Raw genomic sequence first — 20686 nt, 5'->3', positions numbered from 1 at the left:
CATCAAAAACTACTACATCTAGTATTTTATATGACCTATATGATTTTTAAGGACAACACCAAGTCTTCTAGGCATGGAATGAAGAAGTTGGTGATATATTGTAACATTATCTTTTTCCATTCTTCAAGAATAACCTCTTGTAGAGCCTGGATTCTGGATGGAGAGTGATGACAACTTGTCTCTTCAGAATTCCCCATAGGTGTTCGATTGGGTTCAGATCCGGAGACACTTAGCCACTGAATCACTTTCACTTTATTCTTTTTCAGAAATGCGACAGTGGCCTTATGTGTGTGTTTTTTTGTGATGTTGGAATAGTGCACGTCTACAAAGGACATGAAGTGATGGTAGCATCTTCTCTTTCAATATAGTGCAGAACATCTGTGAATTCACGATACCATCAATGAAATGTAGCTCCCGACACTCATGCAGCCCCACATAAGGACACTGCCACCATGTTTCACTGTAGGCACTATGCTTTTAGAAAAATGTATTTAGCTGAATTAGTGCAGACCACTTCACTAATTCAACTGTATAAGCAAGAAAATGCTGGGAGATTTCAGCTCATTTTGTAGAAGTGTGGATGTAGTTCTTGAAGTTCTTTACTGAAATACATGATGTAACTCAAAGAGAGTAATTACTTAAAAAGCTATTTTTTAAGCAAATGAAAAAGATATATATATTTATATCATCTCATTATCACATCTCCACAGGCAAGATGATAAAAGTATGGTCAGTGGGGGGCTGACTTATGGAACCTCACACTGAACATGGGAGCAAGGGTCTTAAAGTAAATGGAGAAATAATGTGCATAAGTGATTGATGAGAAAAGCCTACCAACACATTTTTACATGTGGAAGTAGTGGTATGGTTCCATTTTTTAGAGATCCAATGTGGCGGTCAAAAGAAATCCAGTGTTGAAGACACAAGCTGCAAGTGCACAGGGGATGGAGGAAAAAGCAGTCCAAGTACATAGACACTCCCCAGTGCACTGCCAGCTTTATTTGTATATGGCTTATTTGCCAGATTCTTTATGACAGGTCACAATGTCACTACTTCTATATGTAAAAGTGTAACGGCAACTTCCCATTAATCCGATTTTAAACTGTAAAATGGTCTTTAGAAGTAGACATACTGTTGTTAAAATCATTTATTTCAGTGGTGTTACTATGGGCACGAATTTTTAAGCATTTTTTTTTATTGAATGATAAATGCATATTAATATAACCCACAGCAAGTCACATACTGAACCAAGAGAAGCAGAGTAGACACCATAGGCTGCAGTGAGTTCAAAAGTGTTTTTTTTTTCTGAAAGGGTCCGTCTGTCTAGAAAGGTACAGAAATGTGGTCAGCTATGTTTCTGTGACCATCTGAATAAACAGACACTTTCAATTCAAAAAGAAAATAAATAGGCAATTTAAACATCGTTCATATAATTGCAGTCTACAACTCCATCGAGGGCTCGTCAGAATTCAATTTTTAGGGGTGTTTGAACGGAACAGACAAACACACTACAGAAAGTTCTGTGTGAACAGGGCCTTAGGAATAAAAGGTTCTACGGCTGTTATTTCTCTTGTCATAGCTGGTGTCTAGAAGGACATGCATTGTGAGTTGTAGTAGAAGGAAAACTATACAGCTTTTGAACAGTCATGGCAGCGAGTTATTTTTCAACTTTTCTATATATGTAGATGAGGAGTCAATTTAACGACTGACACAATATAAAGTCAGGCTAAGGTTTTATTAAAGTACCTAACATCACATTGTAAAAGAAAAATCACAGAAAATCTGAGCCTAAAATAACATGGTTAAAAGGACAAATATTGCTGGGGGATGAGAAGGAGCTTTCTAAGGTTTTTCTAGGTTGCTGACTGTTTCTTTCTCAGAGTCGGCGTCACTGATGAAATTTCTTAAACACTTGTTTGCAGGCTATATCTCCAACACGCATCTCCTAGGAGAAAAATAAAAAAAAAACCATAGTTATAAGGATCAGGACAAGAGATAAAGTTAATCGAAGGAAATCAATGAACAACTGATAAGTTAAATATGGAGGTGGCTGGGGGGCGTGGCCTGGCCGGGCATGTGAGAAGACGTGAGGCAGAAGAGCTCCTATAACCCTGTCCTATAATCCTTCCTGCCCGAGGGAATCATTGCTTCTAAAAGATCTCACCAGGTGGCCTGGGGTCTCAGGAGTGCGGGGGAGCAGTCGGTGGTGCAGAACGGGATGACCCGGCGAGATAGCAAGCAGAGGCAGGTGGCTGGCTCATCACAGCACGAGGGCCAAAATGGAGCCGTGGCCGTGGCCTCTGAGGCGGGAACTGAAACTCCAAGACAGCGGGAGAAGCGCATGGAGGTGGTGAACAGGCTCTCCAAATATGCGCATGGCGGAGGAGCTGAGGAGCTTACACCCGACCGGAATGTGCACCGGAAGAGCACGGTAACTGAAGGGGATGTGGAGAGGGCAGCGGGGGGAGACACATGAGAGGAATGTGCAGGCTGCTAAAACAACAACTCCCCCCAGCAGAGAGGCTCAGGTTACCAGTGGTGCTGACTCACTGGCCAAGGATGATGAGCCTACTTTAAAAGACGTGCTGCTGGCCATCTCACATAGTAAGGCAGATCTTACTGAACACATAGGGTCTGTGAAAGTGGACATATCTCATATACGCCATGACATGCAGAAAATGAGGGAGCGCCTCACTGCAACAGAAGGCAGAGTGGGGGATTTGGAGGATACTGTGTCTCCTATGACTAAAACGCTTAAAACAGCTACTGACTATTAACTATTTACTCAATAAAGCGGATGATCTTGAAAATCGTCTGAGAAGAAATAACGTGCGTATTGTGGGTGTGCCTGAGAAGGCGGAGGGCAGGGAGGTGGTGGAGTTTTTTGAGAAATGGCTGCTGCAATCCTTTGGAAAGGATAAATTCTCTAGAATGTTCGCTATTGAGAGGGCACAGGGTCCCCACCAGACCTCCGCCGCCTGGGGCAATGCCGCGTACAGTTCTAATCAAAATGCTGCATTTTCGTGACAGAGATAAAAATCCTACAATTGGCGCAGTCTGCTAATGACTTATGTATAGAGGGGGCGAGAGTGTCCTTTTATCCTGATTTTTCTGTGGAGGTTCAAAGGAGACGCACCCAATTTCAAGATATCAAGCGCAGACTGAGAGCACTGCAAGTACCCTATGCAATGCTATATCCTGCACGGCTGCGGGTCACAGCACTGGGTGAAACTCATTTCTTTGATTCACCAAAGGAGGCTGCAAAGTGGATGGACTTAAAAGAGAGACAAATCCAGGCGGGCTGACACCAATTTTGAGAAGATTGTTGACAGATTATAATATAATAATTCAAGAAATTTGAATTCTAGTGGATAATACTCCGCTGTTGGCTAATGAATCTGTTTATAAATGTTATGATTATTATTTTACAGTTATTATATACTGTTCATAACCTGGCTCTCATATATACCTCGGGCAGGCCAATATACTTATATGGTTGTTGAGGTGCTGGTTTCACCCACAATGTATAGACAGGGTTAAGACACTCTGCCGTTTGAATGTTCTGGGAACGTTGTGTGGGGGGGAATGAGGGAGTCTGTGATGCAACTCATGCTGCGGCGCCTCGTGTGCTTAAGGCCTACTAGGCTGCATGAGGCTAAACACCAGACTTCATGTTACGGCTGTTGGTATTCATTTGATCAAGGGGGGGGGGGGGGATGTTAAATGAGGTAGTGAGGGGGGGGTAAAAGAACAGAATTTACTTTGATTGGTGCAGACTGTGTATTATTACAATACCATAATCTTGATGATCAGACACATGTGTGGGTACAGAGGGGGGCATGTGACAGTTCATCTTCAATCGTTAAAACATGGTTAAGCAGATTAATGTAGTATCCTGGAATATTAGAGGTATGGGAGATCACAGCAAAAGATTTGCGGCACTTAAATATCTTAAGGAATATCGGGAGTCGATAATCTGTCTGCAAGAGACGCATTGCAATACGGAGGCCGTTGCAGCACTGAGCAAGCTTTGGATGGGGCCGGCCTATCACTCTATACATAGTACATACTCTAGAGGAGTTAGTATATTGATTCATCCGAATTTACCCTTTGAATGTGAAAGAAGTATTTGTGACAGAGAGGGTAGGTATGTATGTCTAGTGGGCAGAGTGGCTGGACTTAGAATTTGCCTAATTGCTCTATATGTTCCTCCACCTTTCTCTATACAGACTCTGCGACAACTATTCCCGTGGATAATGGAATTTGCTACTATACCCCTGTTAGTTATCGGTGATTTTAATATGTATCTACACGCTGAGCTTGATAAGTATAGGGGTAATGTGGGGGGAGGGGCTGCTCAAGAGACATCGTTGGCAAGGGTCCTACAGGAAATCAATCTGGTGGATGTGTGGCGGGTTCGTTTCCCTAATGTTAAACAGTATTCGTGTTATTCAGCATCCTATTCCTCTCTGTCCAGAATTGACCTGGCTCTGGGAAATAGTCATCTGGTCCCTCTAGTCACTAAAGTAGAATACTGCACAAGATTGTTATCTGATCATTCTCCATTATTGGTTGTTCTGGGGATAGATCCTGGCATCATAAACAGAAGGGCACTGTGGAGGTTTAATCCCTACTGGCTGGACGTATTCGGGGAACAGTTAGATTTAGCAGGTAAATTGGCTCATTTCTTTAGAGACAATATAGGCTCTGCTCCTTTAGATATGGTATGGGAAGCCATGAAGGAGTTCTTAAGGGGGATCCTGATTAAGGAAATTTCCGTGATCAAATCCAAAAATAGGGCTCGTACTCAGGAGTTGCGGAGGGAAGTAGACATATTGGAACTGAGGTATGTTGAGTCTCCAATCATAGAGAATAGGGAACACTGGATACGGGCACAGGATACACTAAATGACCATATATTGAAACAAGCAGAACATAAACGATTCTTTCTTAAACAACAGTTTTATGTGGAGGGAGAGAGTGCAGGGCACTTGCTGGCCACTATAGCTAAGGCCCAAACTGGGGCTCCTATGATTGCAGCTATCAGGGATACTAAGGGTGTGGTAATTACTGATTCAAAGGATATAATGGAAGAATTTTTTCAGTTCTATAGACAATTATATGCTTCCAAACTGACTAAGGCGCAAAGGGACATAGATCTATACCTTCATGATATGCAAATACCATGCCTAACAGATAGCCAGAGAGAGCAACTAGATGCACCAATTACACTGGAGGAGATGCAGGAAGCTTTAAAAGATTTTCAAAATAACAAAGCCCCTGGTGCTGACGGGATCCCCGTGGAAATTTATAAGGAGGCTGGGGGGGTTTTACTTCCCAGGTTACTGGAAGTGTTTAAGGAAGCGAGGGAGGGGGGGGCCTTGCCGACTTCAATGAGGGAGGCTAACATAGTTCTTTTGCCAAGACCTGGAAAGGATGCACTAAACCCCGAATCATATAGGCCAATATCCTTACTCTCGGTAGATGTTAAAATTTTAGCTAAGGTCTTGGCTACCAGATTGGTGGCGGTTATTACACATCTGGTTGCAGAAGACCAAACTGGGTTTATACCGGCCAAGTCGACGGCAATTAACTTGCGTCGGCTTTTTCTTAATCTACAAATGCAGTCACAAAATACGGGTGGTAGGGCAGTACTATCACTTGATGCCGCTAAGGCTTTTGATAGTGTCGAATGGGAGTATTTATGGGCTGTTTTGCGAAAAATGGGGTTCGGTACTGGATTTCGGGCCTGGGTACGGCTTCTATATAACAATCCGCTAGCTCGGATTAGAATTAATGGTAGTCTTTCTGGTAGCATCGAAATGGGCAGGGGCACGCGTCAAGGCTGCCCGTTGTCTCCCCTACTGTTCGCCCTGGCTGTTGAGCCATTGGCTGTTAAGCTTCGTTCCAGCAGTGAAATTCAGGGTTTCCGCTACAAAACACTGGAGGAGCGGGTGGCCCTATATGCTGACGACCTTCTGTTGTTTTTGGGTGACACGGAGCAATCTCTGACGACAGCTATGAATTTAATAAGGGAGTTTGGAGATCATTCCGGCTTACGGATTAATTGGGACAAATCAGTTCTTATGCCGGTTGATGGTTTGTCTCAGAATACTAGGGTAGGGAGTACTTGCTTGAAGGTGGTGCGAGAATTTAAATATCTCGGAGTTAGATGCGGTCACTCTATCGGAGACTATATTTCTTTAAATTTACTTGAACTGCTTACTAAATTTCAACAAAAGGCCAATACTTGGAGCAAACTTCCCCTATCAATGGTAGGTCGAACTAACTTAATTAAAATGGTGTTAATGCCCCAATTATTATATATCCTTCATAATTCACCGGTTTGGATCCCCATGAGAATATTTTATAAATTTCAGGCACTGTTTCGGGAATTGATCTGGAAAAAAGGGGTGGCCAGAATCAGCTTGGATACACTTCAAAGGCCCAAAGATCAGGGGGGACTAGCCGCACCTAATCCATGGATATATTTTCTAGCTTCTCAAATGCAACAGCTCTGGTTAATCCAGGGGAACCTAGATAAACTGATACGTCTATTATCACACAATCTGCCAATTACCTCCTTTCTAGAAACAGGAATCTCGGGGTGGGATGCTAGGAGACACCTCCCGACCCTAACACTTATGGGGAAAACGTGGCAGAAAATCAAATTGTTGTTGGGAATAAAAGGCTTTACCCAGTTTACTCCGCTGTGGCATAATGCGGGCCTTCCAGAGATCCATAACCTGAAAGGATTTGGAATATGGGAAAAATTGGGAATAACTAATGTGGCGCAAATATTAGAGGGGGAAATATTTAAATCGTTCCAACAGATAAAAGAAGAATATTGTATTCCACAAACTAGTTTATATTTTTATCTCCAATTGAGGCATGCATGGTTTATACAGCCGCGACATATGCAAAGTAAAATCCAACATCATCTACTGTTTAACACATTATTATGCCATAGAGGTGGGAAGGGATCGATTTCCAGAATTTACGGGATACTTATGCAGCAATTTCAGTGGGACAGACCCTTAAATGTTAAGGAGAGGTGGGAACGCGACATTGATACTATATCCTCAGAGGAGTGGGAAGATGTGGTGGGGAGCGTTCCGATTCTATCTACATGTGAGGCACATAGACTTTCACAGTTGTATTTATTACATAGGGTATATAGAACCCCCAAATTTCTACAGCGCATTGGGGCAAGGAATGACAGTGCGTGTCCAAAATGTGGAGAGGAAGGAGCAGATCTTATGCATATGATGTGGACGTGTAGAAGGGTCGCTGTATTCTGGAATGAGTGTGTGCAATACATTAATGATGTGTTTGAGTGTAATTTACCCCTATATTCTAAAGTGTGTGTATTAGGCCTTGTAGAAATAATAGGATGTGAAGAGGATGAAATAATAGCTGTTAAGAGGACTCTATACCAGGTCAGAAAGCTTATAGCTGCACATTGGTTGGATCCCTCCCCTCTCAGGCTCCAGGAATTTTTGGATAGAATGCGCCTTTTATTGAGATTAGAAGAGGGAGTGTACAAAAAGCGGAAGGCTATACGTAAATTCGATAAAATCTGGGGTAAATGGAATATGTTTCATGGTTATCATATTATGTCTATTTTAAATATCACTTGAATTTAAAATGTTGTGGTCTCTCATGTTCTGTATAACTAATTACTGATTATCAGATACTAAGCTCTGTACCCATGGATCAAACTAGTAATGCTTTAACAGTCGGATAAGCTTTATGATGGTATACGGTTTGTAACAAAATTTGTTTTTTGCCATATGGTTCTTGGGGCTGTTATGGGTGGGGGGAAGGGGAACGGGTGGGTCTTGAGAGGCACTGCTAGTTTAGTGATGCTTCACTGTTGTTTATGTATAATGTTATAAAAAGTCTTTTAATAAAAAAATATCTGATTTAAAAAAAAATATGGAGGTGGCTACTCTTACTATGCACCTGTTCACACTTGTTCTGTTTGGAAGTGGCGTTGAGTCTTTTGATATTTGTATACATTGGCTCTCTGGCCGAGCACTCCACCCATCAGTCTATGGCGATTTTAATCACAGCAGGGTCCTACATAGCCTATATTTATATGGGTATCAGCCCAAGAGAGGAAACACATTAGATAGGCTCCCAGCAAAGAAGATCACCTTGTCGTGGCTACTAGGCATACATGAATTGGCCAATTTATGCGCCAAGTATTTTCGTTATTTCCTATTTTCTAGAGGAGTAATGCAATTCCAATTTCATATATTTCATGTTTACATGCTATAGAGTTACAGAGTGCAACTTTGTTAGTTGTATATGGAAATGGCTATTCTTAGTATGCACCTGTTCTGCTTGGAAGTGACGTTCAGTCTTTCGATTTTTGAACAACCGATATTGGCCTGAGAGCTAGACACCTTTGTAGAATAGTTAACAGGTTGGGGATTTTTGAGGTTGATGAGAAGTAAAATGTGGTACAATAATGAAATATTTATAGTATTTTCCATCAATGTCTAATTCAATGTTCACCAACCAGTGGTTGGAGTGCCACAGCATCCCTACTTGGCTGTGGGATGCCAGCAGCGTAATGGCCTCTTATTGTGGACCTTACAAGTGTCTACAGTTGCAAAGGGAAAATAATCAATTGCATTCAGTGACATACAGGTAACGTTTTCTCTCATTGGAGTGGTTTTCTTTCCTTTTTTTTCTTGGTTTGGCCCAGACCACCACGACAACTTCTTCCACCTATATCTTATATCTGCAGAGATTGGTGCCCCGATATGTTTAGATCCTCATCCTCTTTACTATCCCTGTAACTGGCACACATTGTGCCCATGAATAGGATTCTGCCACACACACACACACACACACACACACACTATGCCCTGAACAGAGAGCTACTCACTGTGCTGCCTGTAATAAAAATAAATAATACCATATTACCTGCCACTGTAACCCCCTCTTCTCCCCCCATTAAAGTAAAAAAAGGCCTCTGTGCTTGTGCCCCTGGAATAAATAGTAATTTCCACTGTGCTCCCTTACAATTTTCACCTTTCCTAATTCCCATGCTGCTACACAGACCTGGCCTTCTCTGGCCAACCCCGGCTACTGCGGAATGACGCATGTGCCTGTGATTGCATAACGGAGGCATTGACTGATGGGGCCGGTGTCCTGTCCCTGTGCTTTCTGCTTGTGGCTCCCAACAATCCATAATGTTAGATGGTATTGTGCACTAGTGGCACCAGTTATGAACTTGGTACCAAAGCAAACAGCATTAACCCTAGAAAGCATACCTGGGGCCTCGCAGGCCCGCCCTGTTAATTGTTTTCTATTTTCTGCGAGATTACTTTAGTTAGAATTTTGAAACTCTAGGTATTCCTCAGGTATATACAGTAGTTTTGTCATTTTTGTTTGAGTTATTCCATGTTATTTACACACGGGCCTAAAAGGCCCCAGGTATGTGAAAATGTAGATTTTTATGGTCATGAGTTCTAGGGTTAAACACTAGCTTCAACACATGGTCAAATCTTTAATCAGTTAATTCAGCTATTCAAATTGTTTTTGCGTGCGCGTGTGCATGTGTGCGAGAGAGAGAGAGATACACGGGGCTTCATTTTTATGACAGATTCTCAGGTAAATGTCGGGCACTGTCTCTTGTTAGTGCTGCTTTCCTCACACATGGTCCATCACTTCCATCCATAAAATGGCCGCTGGTGGAGGAGCATGGGACCTGTTCTTCAGCCGCCTCAAATTGTAAAAAACATCTCCCAGGTAAAAGCTTATTTTCTATTGGAGGAGCTAATGGACTGTTCTGGTCACACGACCCTCCACCAGCGGATTCATAAACTTCATGTCCGGTGTGTTGGCATCAGCCAACTTCTGAAAGGGGCTTACTGTTTTTCTTAGCTTTGGTGACTACTCCCTCCACATCTTAAATGAATGCTAGTGGGAGTAATGTTATAGTTTTTCCATCCTGCCTAAATTATGCCGCATTTCTTCTACATTATAGAGCGACTTTAAAGGAGCCCTCCCGTTCTTTCACTAACTCTGTGTATACCTTAATGTAGTATAGTGTGAGTGTATTAATATATTCGCCTACCGCGGTCTTCTCCTCTTTTCAGTGACGTCACCGCTCCTCAGACTCTCCCAATCACACTGTACTCTGCATGACCGAGAAGTCGCTTTTACAATGTAAGTCTATGGAACGTCATAATGAGGTACCATTAACTTACATTGTAAAAGAAACTTCTGGCTCACGCAGAGCATACAGTGATCCGGAGAGTCTCAAGACTAGTGACGTCAATGACAAGAGGAGCTGAACGGCGCTGGATCCTGGAGAAGACAGCGGTGGGTGAGCATTCAAACATTACATTGCATACACATATATACAGGTTTAGGGGACAAAACACTTTATGGAAGGGATTCTTTAACATAGTGGGTTTGTGGCGCCCCTGAGGGTTCGACCGCCACAGGGATGCTGCACTTCTTTAATGGAGTGTGGTGTTCCTCCTCTGAGGTAAGAACAGTGCGATGGTCAGGACCCTTCCTTCACATCCAACACCACACTTCTCCCACCAGAGGGGGCTAGAATGCACTAGGTGCTGCCCTCCTGGTTACCGGGAGACTGGGGAACCAAGAGATAGGGGAACCATTTAGTGGGTGAGGGTGGAGGAGGACTCACATTTTAGTGACACTTTAAATTTCATATTTAATACACAGCCATCTTGGTTCATGGTCGAGTCTTTTACTGTCGGTCCTTTCTGTCAGCCAGCCCGTCCTTCAGTCTGACCCATGATGGTTCTTTGACCGTTCTACTGTGACCTCCTACCCTGAACGCGGATCCTGTGTGGGCCTGCATCGGATGGAGACACAGCCCTCGTACCTTGGCCTTGGGTCAAGGGGCAGGTTGCAGATAATGGATGTCTCAACCCGGTCAGGGACCATGACCAAGAAGGCCCGGAGCTCAGGAGTGTAGCTCCACCGCAAATGGGTCCCAGGAAGGATGCAGACGGAGCGGTATATGCCACCTGTCCTCGCCAATCTGATATATTCAGAGGGATTCCGGCTGCAAGAGGGGTACCGGCCCCCCGACACCCGACCTTGCTACTCGATGTCCTGGTGAGGAAAGTCCGGTAGGCCCTGAGGATCCCACCGGGTAACGGAAGGAGTGGAGCTGCCACCCGTACCCTTTTTCTGAGAGGAGTTCAGAGGGAGACCCGGCCTATCTACACACACACACACACACACACACACATACAGACAGGAAAGAGGACCCAGTCTGTAGTCTAGGAACACTCTGGTGCGGGGTCCTGATTGAACACTGGACTTACTCGGAGGTTGTCGGACGCCCCCTTCTCTGGTGACCGCAGAACTCCGCGAGGAGGAGGGAGAAGCCTTGCAGCTGTACTCTACAACGTGAGTAAAAACCCTGGAAGTTAACCCCTATGGCCTCCGGACTCTTTATTCTTCATTACACCACATTACGCGGCACCAGACCTCCCGGACTACTACCCCCTCCATGCTGTCCCTCTGCCCTGAGGCCCTGCTCCGCCTGTGGGGAGTAGTAACTACGGCCGCCATAACACCATGCCTCAGCGGACTGCAGCGGCGCTGGTGGCCTTCACCAGGTGCCACAGGTGGCGTAGTCGAGATCAGCCACTCAACCCGGACAAGCCCATACCAACCCTTTTTTTAGTGTGACGGCCCTGGGCACGGAGCGGGTCCGGGCCACGGCTGCACCCCCCATCAACAACTTAGGACCCGTCTCCGAGTCCCCATCTCCCAGGGTAGGGCTTCCAGCGTGAGTCACACAGGTTTCATTGGACACTGCCTGCTTAATGCTGTAATGTCTCCTATGTGCAGTTCTTGCTTCCTTTTCTGAAGCAACAGCAATCTTGACTTTGCTCTGTCAGTATGTAACCTTCTCATGGTCTAAGGGCGCTCTTCATTTTCCTCAACATGAAGCAAGACGACTACCAAAATTTATTTTTAAATTCACTTTGTTTTTATTTGAAAGATTCTTTCAACTAAAAGAAAAATTGATAGACCAAAGCCTAGGCTGACAAAGGAATGACTCATTCTACCACTTCTCCTTCTGAATACTCAGGCAAACACACACTTATTTTTGCTGCAGAGATCTATGTGGTTTTGTTAAAGAATTCAAAAGACGAGGGAAACATGAAAGAAGATATCTTGGAATAGAAGCTGCATGTACGGAACAGCAGAGAGATGGAAGAATAGCGTCTTTGTGTTGGAAGCAAGTTGGGTGAACATTGCTCATGCCCAATCAAAAGCTTTCATCTGGAGGGTTTAACTTCTGTCAAATGTGAAAAAGAAGCCTTAATCATTCTCAAATGGGTCATCTACTTCCATATGTGATATAAATAGAGGCAAAATAAAAGTAATCATACTCAAAATGAAGACTAATTGGAACTGTATGCTGGGATCAGAGAAGAAATGTACCAGTTAAAGTGTAATATATATATATACACACACACACACACACACATATACACAATACCCCCTTCAATGTGCTGTAGATCAGTGGAGGTTGCTCAATAAAGACTATTCAGGAGAGAGCAGCTCAGCAAGCAGGAGTGCTTAGCTCCTGCAAAAGAGCACAGAACGGTGGAGGGATCCATAAAGGGTCCCCAGGGCGGTGGAGGGATCCATAAAGGGTCCCCAGGGCGGTGGAGGGATCCATAAAGGGTCCCCAGGGCGGTGGAGGGATCCATAAAGGGTCCCCAGGGCGGTGGAGGGATCCATGAAGGGTCCCCAGGGCGGTGGAGGGATCCATGAAGGGTCCCCAGGGCGGTGGAGGGATCCATGAAGGGTCCCCAGGGCGGTGGAGGGATCCATGAAGGGTCCCCAGGGCGGTGGAGGGATCCATGAAGGGTCCCCAGGGCGGTGGAGGGATCCATGAAGGGTCCCCAGGGCGGTGGAGGGATCCATGAAGGGTCCCCAGGGCGGTGGAGGGATCCATAAAGGGTCCCCAGAGCGGTGGACGGACCCATAGAAAGTTTATGGGTCTATATACCATTCAGGGCGCACTGACGGAGAAGCTGAGCACTTCTGCCTGCTGAGCTGCTTTCTCCAGTGAAGTCTTTTGAACAATCAGTGGGGTCTCAGGACCTGGACCCCACCAATCTACAGCACACCAAAGAGGCTAACATTGTATATGATAGTACAGCACCATGGACTCAATGGAATAATAATATTATTATTGTTATTATTATGTACACTTTTAGAGAGAAAATACAGATTAAAAAAGAAAATTCAGGTAAATCTCCAGTATTGTGGATCTGCGATAATTCCTAAGGCGTGCCACACCAGTGAGATTAAAAAGAACATCATATTAAAAATGTCTAAACGTTTTGTGTATACAGCACCCATGCAAACCTAGGCTGCTTGTGTAGTCTGGTCCTGTAGTCACATTGTCTATTCTGAACTCCTACTATTTGACTGTATCAAATGTGTGTTTGTAAAAAGTATAGTACAAGGGAAAATGTCTACAAGATCAGACTACTCTGGGTTTGTTTGTAGTCTGTAACCGTAGAAACACATAGGTCAGTTTAGGAGCTGTAGACTTAAGCTGGTGAAGATCTGTACTCATAACTATGTAAGAGTTGCTTCATATTGTATCTTAAAGAGGTTGTTCAAGACTTTAATATTGATGGCCTACACTTAGGATAGGTCATCAATGTCTGGGACACCCGGCACCCCGTCCATCAGCTGTTCCCTGTGTTGTCCAGAACTGCTCAGTTATGGAGCTATACAGTTCCGTTGATGTAATAGTGGCCGTGGCCGCGTACTGCACATCCATCACCTATTGAATTAAATAGAGAGCAGATGTGCAGTACCTGACTGTGGCCACTATTCTGTCGGCGGAGCTGTGCTGTACAGATCTATAACTGAGCAGTTGCAGGTACTGCCGACACTGGGAACAGCTGATGGGCGGGGATGCAGAGTGTCACACCCCCACCGACCAGACATTGATGACCTATTCTAAGGATAGGCAATCAATATTATAGTCCAGACAATCCCTTTCAATCAATTAAATTTACAGCAAAATTGGATATACCTTTTCTAAAAAGAGGAGACTAAAGCAGATCAGTCCTTTTAGTCCCTGTGGCTCACAATGCATGGAGCCCGGGTGTCACAGAGCACAGATAAAGGCTTTATGTGCAGACTTGTTACTGGCGGGCTCCTGGTCATCAGTGCATGAAATAGAGACCAGGGGGCTTGGTAAGCAGCCTACAGTATATGGTTATACTGGTAATGTAATATTACATCAGTAATACACAGGATGAAGGGGCCGTACCAGGTGTAATTCATCTCCTTCCACCCACTGTGTCCAGCCACGTCCTTCCTTTTCTCCTTTCTGTACACACACCAGCTTGTCTCCTTCCCAATTGATTGTTGTCTAAAGAAAATGGATATAAGAAATTACAAGTCATATAGATTTGTAGAAGTATACAACATAAATCACAATAACACGACCATTCTGTAGAAACAAGGCCTGTTTACGCTGCCAGTACCACCAGGAGGCTCCACTGATGTCATCCAATGCTTCACGGTTTAATAGTCTATGACTCATATACTTGGATTGGAAGCATATGTGCCGCTGCATAATTCATACATGATGTCTGCAGACTCAAAGCACAGAAAGCAGTCATGTCTTATAGACATTGGCCTGATCTCACCAGGCTGAAGTTCTTACCATGTGTAAATTACAATACAGGTGTCTTCTTGTAGCGGAGGGGCCATAGGACCTGTGAGAAGGTTACTGGTAAAATGCTGGAGGGGAGATGTGTGTCACTCAGGATGTTAGCCTCAGTGATATGAACCTGGAAAGTGCTCGAGCATACTAAGTGCTGAGAGGGGTTAATTGGCCATATTAAGGGCTGCGTTTTTGTGAACAGCTAAAGAGTGAGTGGGAGGCTGTTCACCATATCTTCACCCCAAGGTGGGGTCCAGAAGGTAAATGTGGAACCTTTTGATTCATTGTTCGGTGTGTCTGGAGATGAGAGCTCCAGAGCTGTGCTCATGTTAAAGAGAACTGAACCTTGTTTTTGTTCCCCTGAGCGAAGCGGATCCCCGCAGCAACACAGACTGTACTGTATGCTAGGGGCCTTGTTTGTTTACCTAATTTTAGACTGGTTTATGCAGTATGGTTTTAATAAACCAGTTAAAAACTTAAACGGAAAATGTTCCTGTGACTACCTCTTTAAGCAGCTGAGTGAGTCGATTTACCACAGACTTCATCATTCCCAAGCATGAAAACAACCTCTGCACCATCTGTTTTACACCCATTAAGGGAAAGATCTTTACATCTATGGCTCAAAAAGACCGCAGTATAAACTGATCATGCTGTTATATATAATACAATGTACAAGCAAAGTACAGGGTGGAGCAACACAAATCTCCTTGTGCTCAGCCAGAAGCAGCTGAGCCAGTGGAACATGTTAAAGGTTTTTTGTTAAATTGGCTGTCTGGCATTTAATACTGATGATCTATTCTTCAGATAGGTCATCAATATTTGATTAATGGGGGGCAGCCGACATCAGTCACCCCCACCAATCAGCTGTTATTAGCTCCTATACTCTGGAATAGGAGCCGATCTCCAGTGCCTGGCAGCAGCCACTACACATTCAATGGAGCAGTGATGTCCAGCTCTGTTTAGTGTTTACATCTGCTAATAACATTTGATCTTTGGGGTGTCAGGTATCAGACCCCCATCAATCTAATATCCTAAAAGGTAAGGAAATCAATATGCAATGCCTAGACAACCCCTTACAATGATCACTACAATAGCCTAATATTTGTAAATTTATTTGACAATTGATCATATCAATGTTTTACACACAGGTTTAATGCACTTATACATGTGTTAATGGTTATCACATGTGTGTGTGAATATATTATATAATTTAAAATGGGTTGTGTGTGTAAAATATACAGTACAGACCAAAAGTTTGGACACACCTTCTCATTTAAAGATTTTTCTGTATTTTCATGACTATGAAAATTGTACATTCACACTGAAGGCATCAAAACTATGAATTAACACATGTGGAATTATATACTTAACAAAAAAGTGTGAAACAACTAAAAATATGTCTTATATTCTAGGTTCTTCAAAGTAGCCACCTTTTGCTTTGATGACTGCTTTGCACACTCTTGGCATTCTCTTGATGAGCTTCAAGAGGTAGTCACCGGAAATGGTTTTCACTTCACAGGTGTGCCATGTCAGGTTTAATAAGTGGGATTTCTTGCCTTATAAATGGGGTTGGGACCATCAGTTGTGTTGTGCAGAAGTCAGGTGGGTACACAGCTGATAGTTCTACTGAATAGACTGTTAGAATTTGTATTATGGCAAGAAAAAAGCAGCTAAGTAAAGAAAAATGAATGGCCATCATTACTTTAAGAAATGAAGGTCAGTCAGTGCGAACAATTGGAAAAACTTTGAAAAGTGTCCCCAAGTACAGTTGCAAAAACCATCAAGCTCTACAAAGAAACTGGCTCACATGAGAACCGCCCCAGGAAAGGAAGACCAAGAGTCACCTCTGCTTCTGAGGATAAGTTTATCCGAGTCACCAGCCTCAGAAATCGCAGGTTAACAGTAGCTCAGATTAGAGACCAGGTCAATGCCACACAGAGTTCTAGCAGCAGACACATCTCTTCAACAACTGTTAAGAGGAGACTTTGTGCAGCAGGCCTTCATGGTAAAATAGCTGCTAGGAAACCACTGCTAAGGACAGGCAACAAGCAGAAGAGACTTGTTTGGGATAAAGAACACAAGGAATGGACATTAGACCAGTGGAAATCTGTGCTTTGGTCTGATGAGTCCAAATTTGAGATCTTTGGTTCCAACCACCTTGTCTTTGTGCGACGCAGAAAAGGTGAACGGATGGACTCTACATGCCTGGTTCCCACCGTGAAGCATGGAGGAGGTGGTGTGATGCTGTGGGGGTGCTTTGCTGGTGACACTGTTGGGGATTTATTCAAAATTGAAGGCATACTGAACCAGCATGGCTACCACAGCATCTTGCAGCAACGTGCTATTCCATCCGATTTGCTTTTAGTTGGACCATAATTTATTTTTCAACAGGACAATGACCCCAAACACACCTCCAGGCTGTGTAAGTGTAGAACGAGCAAGAAAGCTTGTAAAAGAACTTCAACATGACGTTTCAAGAATGGAGCGAGACTGCCATCTACTGGCCAGAGACATTCAAGCGGAACCAAAATATACAAGGGATGTTGCAGGGAGGGCAGATTCAGACGCTGGACCCGATCAGGTGACTTCCAGGAAGGAGTTGAGAGAGATAAGAGGCCAGCGCGCCAAACCTGAGGGGTCTTTGGCGCCAAGCAGCAGAGAGGAGCAGACATGCTCCCTGCATCCTGAGAAACCCCGCGTGACAGGCCAAATCCAGAGGCCTGAGAGGTGCTCCAGCCGGGCACCGGTAAAAGAGCTCCGGATCCCTCACAGTTGTGACCCTAGTGCTGTGCCTGCTGAGGATACTAGGAACCTGATCGCGGTGCTGAGTGAGTTCGCGGAACCCGACGTCGGCCACCGACAGACGAGGCCTGGACCCCCCTATACAAGGCTCGAGAGACTGCCTCCAACGGCCAAGCAGAGAGGAGCTGCATACGTGAGCAGGGCCGTCACTTCCACTGCTCACCCACGGTACCGGGGACAATTGGGTTTAAGTACTCAGGTTGGGAGGGGAACGGTTGGGGCTAAAGTAGCACAACGTGATTTAATTGAATTCATCCGAAAAGAGACTCACGGCCTAGCGGGAATAACCGGTGACCCCCGCTAGGGCCAAATTCACGGTTAAAGAACTTGTGTGGTGTCTCTCATGCTTGAGGGCATCACCTTACTTTAAGAGACTGCGCCTTATTTTAAGAGACTGCGCCTTACTTTGAGAAATTTCGTATTTTGCTGATATTTCAAACCACTGTTCATTACCCTTGTTGCTAATCCCTTGTTGTTTCAGAATACCTGTTGTATAAAACTGTTTACAATCATCTCTGACTGTTCTCGCCTTGTGTCTCTGTGCGTTGCATTCCGGCACCTGTATTACATTTGGCGTAGTCGGCAGGATGCAACATTTAGACGCAGAGATGGCGGATCAGTCTGTGGCTGGGTCCAGCCGGAGCCCTATACCCCTGGGGGCTATGCTCAGCCATCTTCCCAAGTTTACAGGGGATGGCATGTCACTTTGGGACTGGGCAGAAAGACTGAGAAGTATGCTACGTATGTATCCCCTTGACCCTCTAGCCCAGGCGGAGCTGGCCCTCCTAACCCTTGATGGAGAGGACCGACAGACTGTGATGTACCGCCCACCTGGGGACCGTGACACTGTGGATAAAGTGATAAAAATTCTAGAGGACATGCACGGTGACACTACAGATTTGGGACACTTGCCCTTATGGTTGTTTCAGCGGGTCCAAGGGGAAAATGAGACAGTAAATCAGTATGTTAATGCATTACAGGAAGTGACGGCCCATATCACTAAGAAAACTCGAGATGGGAACCGAGGACTGGGACCATTGGATGAGGTGTTGCGTGACCAACTGATTGCTGGCTTGAAAGACCCTTCCCTGAGGCAGATCCTGAAGGAGCGGCTGCGATTGAGCCCTGATATGGGCTTCCTGGAGGTAGGGGCTGAAGCTAGAGTCCTGGAGAGAGAAGTTCCTGTTCTCAAAGCCACAGTTAGAAGTCATGAGGCAATTGCTCCTGGATTCACCAACCAAGAGCCTGATTGGGTACGGGAAATACGTCAGGAAATTCGAGACATTCGGGGTGAGCTGAATTCTATTAGGAAGACTCCTACTGCCCCCTTGCCGACGGACCGTACTGCTCAACGCGGACGGAGACCAGAACGAGAAAGACGTTCCTATCCGGCCCCAGCACGACATGTACCCGACCTATCGGCAGAACGAGGACCGGAGTGCTGGACCTGCGGAGGTAGGGGGCATATCTCCAAAGACTGTCCCAACCGAGAAAGGAGGAGGAGGGGACAGCCGTTAAACTAAAATGCCCCACGGTTGTGGAGCATACCGTGGGGTCTCGAGCTTCAGAGAGTAGAAGAGGGAGCTCTGAAGACATTGTCTCCGAGAGGCCCATTATCTGGGCTGAATTCAATGGGCAGCGGATCCGCTGTTTTATGGACACCGGGTCTCAAGTGAGCACTATGCCTGAGACGTACTTCCAAAGTCACTTTCCTGAAGTCGCTCGTTCCTGCCGGGAACCCACTGTCAAACTGGTGGCGGCTAATCAACTACCTATCCCAGTAGCGGGAGTAGTATGGATGTCCGTGCGGGCATGTGGAAAGGACCTCGGTCGAAAAGGGATCGTACTGACCACCGGGCCCGGAGGCGATGGGCCCATTGTAACCCTGGGCATGAATGTGCTGAAAGAAGTCGGACAGTTCCTGGCTGAGGGCTGTAGCAAAAACAACTGGACCCGCGCCATTCGAGACCCAGCTAACAAGAGAGTGTTTCAGCACCTCGTGCGGGTCAGTCAGATTCAAAAGTTGCCCACTACCTCCCAGTACCTTGGTAAGGTATCGATACCGCCCGAAGCTACAATGACACTGCCGGTGGGACAGACTGTACTCACTTTGCCGGTGCTGGCACATGTGTCCTTAGAGGGCGTGGACATTGAAGTTGAACCAATGGAGGGAGAAGAAGCACCCTCTGGACTCCTGATTGCTTGAACTCTGGCCACCGTGCGGCATGGCCGAGTACCCGTGCGCTGCATCAATTTAAGTGGCACCAGTTTACAGTTGTTGCCCTGACAAGAGGTGGCGCGAGTGTGCGTAATGCCGGAGGCCCTTACTAGAGCTGACGCTATAGGGCTGGCACCTGTGGAAGGAAAACCATGGACTCTAGAGGTGTCCCTCAATAGCCAGGAACATGGAAGAGAACCGTTGGCTGGACGCCACCTCCTGGAAGAAATGGAAGCTAACCTGACTGAGTTTTCTGCTGGACAAGCAAGGTAGATCAAACAACTTCTACAGCGATATCAGGGAGTGTTTGCACAGCATGAAGATGATTTCGGGTGCACTCGGGACATTCAGCACGAAATACCCACCGGAAATACTGCTCCCATCCGAGAGAGATATCGGCAGATCCCGCCTCAAATGTACCAGGAGGTGAAAGAGCTGTTGGCCCACATGTTGCGGAACGGTGTGATCCGTGAAAGCCAGAGCCCCTGGGCGGCTCCGATCGTGCTGGTCCGAAAGAAGGACGGTACCCTGAGATTCTGCGTAGACTATCGAAAGCTGAATGCCTGTACAGTACGGGACTCCTATCCACTCCCCCGAATCGAAGAGTCTCTATCTGCACTAGGGAGCGCCAAATTCTTCTCCTCCCTCGACCTGGCCAGTGGCTATTGGCAGGTCCCAGTAGCTGAGAAGGATCGTCCGAAGACAGCTTTTGTTCTTCCTATGGGCCTGTTTGAGTTCAATCGAATGCCGTTCGGACTATCAAATGCGCCAGGAACCTTCCAACGGCTGATGGAGAGATGCTTGGGGGACCTCAACTTTGAAGCCACTTTAATATATCTAGACGATATAATTATCTATTCCACAACGTTTGAGGATCATCTCCGCCGACTGGAACAAGTGTTAGAACGGCTACAAAGGCACGGCCTGAAAATTAAGCCTCGTAAGTGTCGTCT

The 20686-nt window shown here is 45.4% G+C and overlaps 1 protein-coding gene across 1 annotated transcript in view; it reads right to left on the bottom strand.

The window, feature by feature from the left end:
• Nucleotides 1-1716: 1716 nt before the first annotated feature.
• Nucleotides 1717-20686, bottom strand: part of RBP1 (retinol binding protein 1) — a 40800-nt gene continuing 21830 nt past the window's right edge. The window contains exons 3-4 of the mRNA XM_073673001.1: nucleotides 14315-14416; nucleotides 1717-1945 (exon numbers count right to left, since the gene is read on the bottom strand). Coding sequence (XP_073529102.1) covers nucleotides 1889-1945; nucleotides 14315-14416 — 159 coding nt within the window. The 3' untranslated portion in view covers nucleotides 1717-1888. The remainder of the gene's footprint in view (nucleotides 1946-14314; nucleotides 14417-20686) is intronic.

This window comes from Phyllobates terribilis, unplaced genomic scaffold (genome assembly GCF_046119375.1).
Source record: "Phyllobates terribilis strain yellow unplaced genomic scaffold, ASM4611937v1 Scaffold_3__8_contigs__length_932513732, whole genome shotgun sequence".
In the NCBI taxonomy this organism is placed as follows: domain Eukaryota; kingdom Metazoa; phylum Chordata; class Amphibia; order Anura; family Dendrobatidae; genus Phyllobates; species Phyllobates terribilis.
The sequence above is the reverse complement of the archived record's forward strand: the minus strand, read 5'-3'. Positions and strand labels throughout refer to the sequence as shown.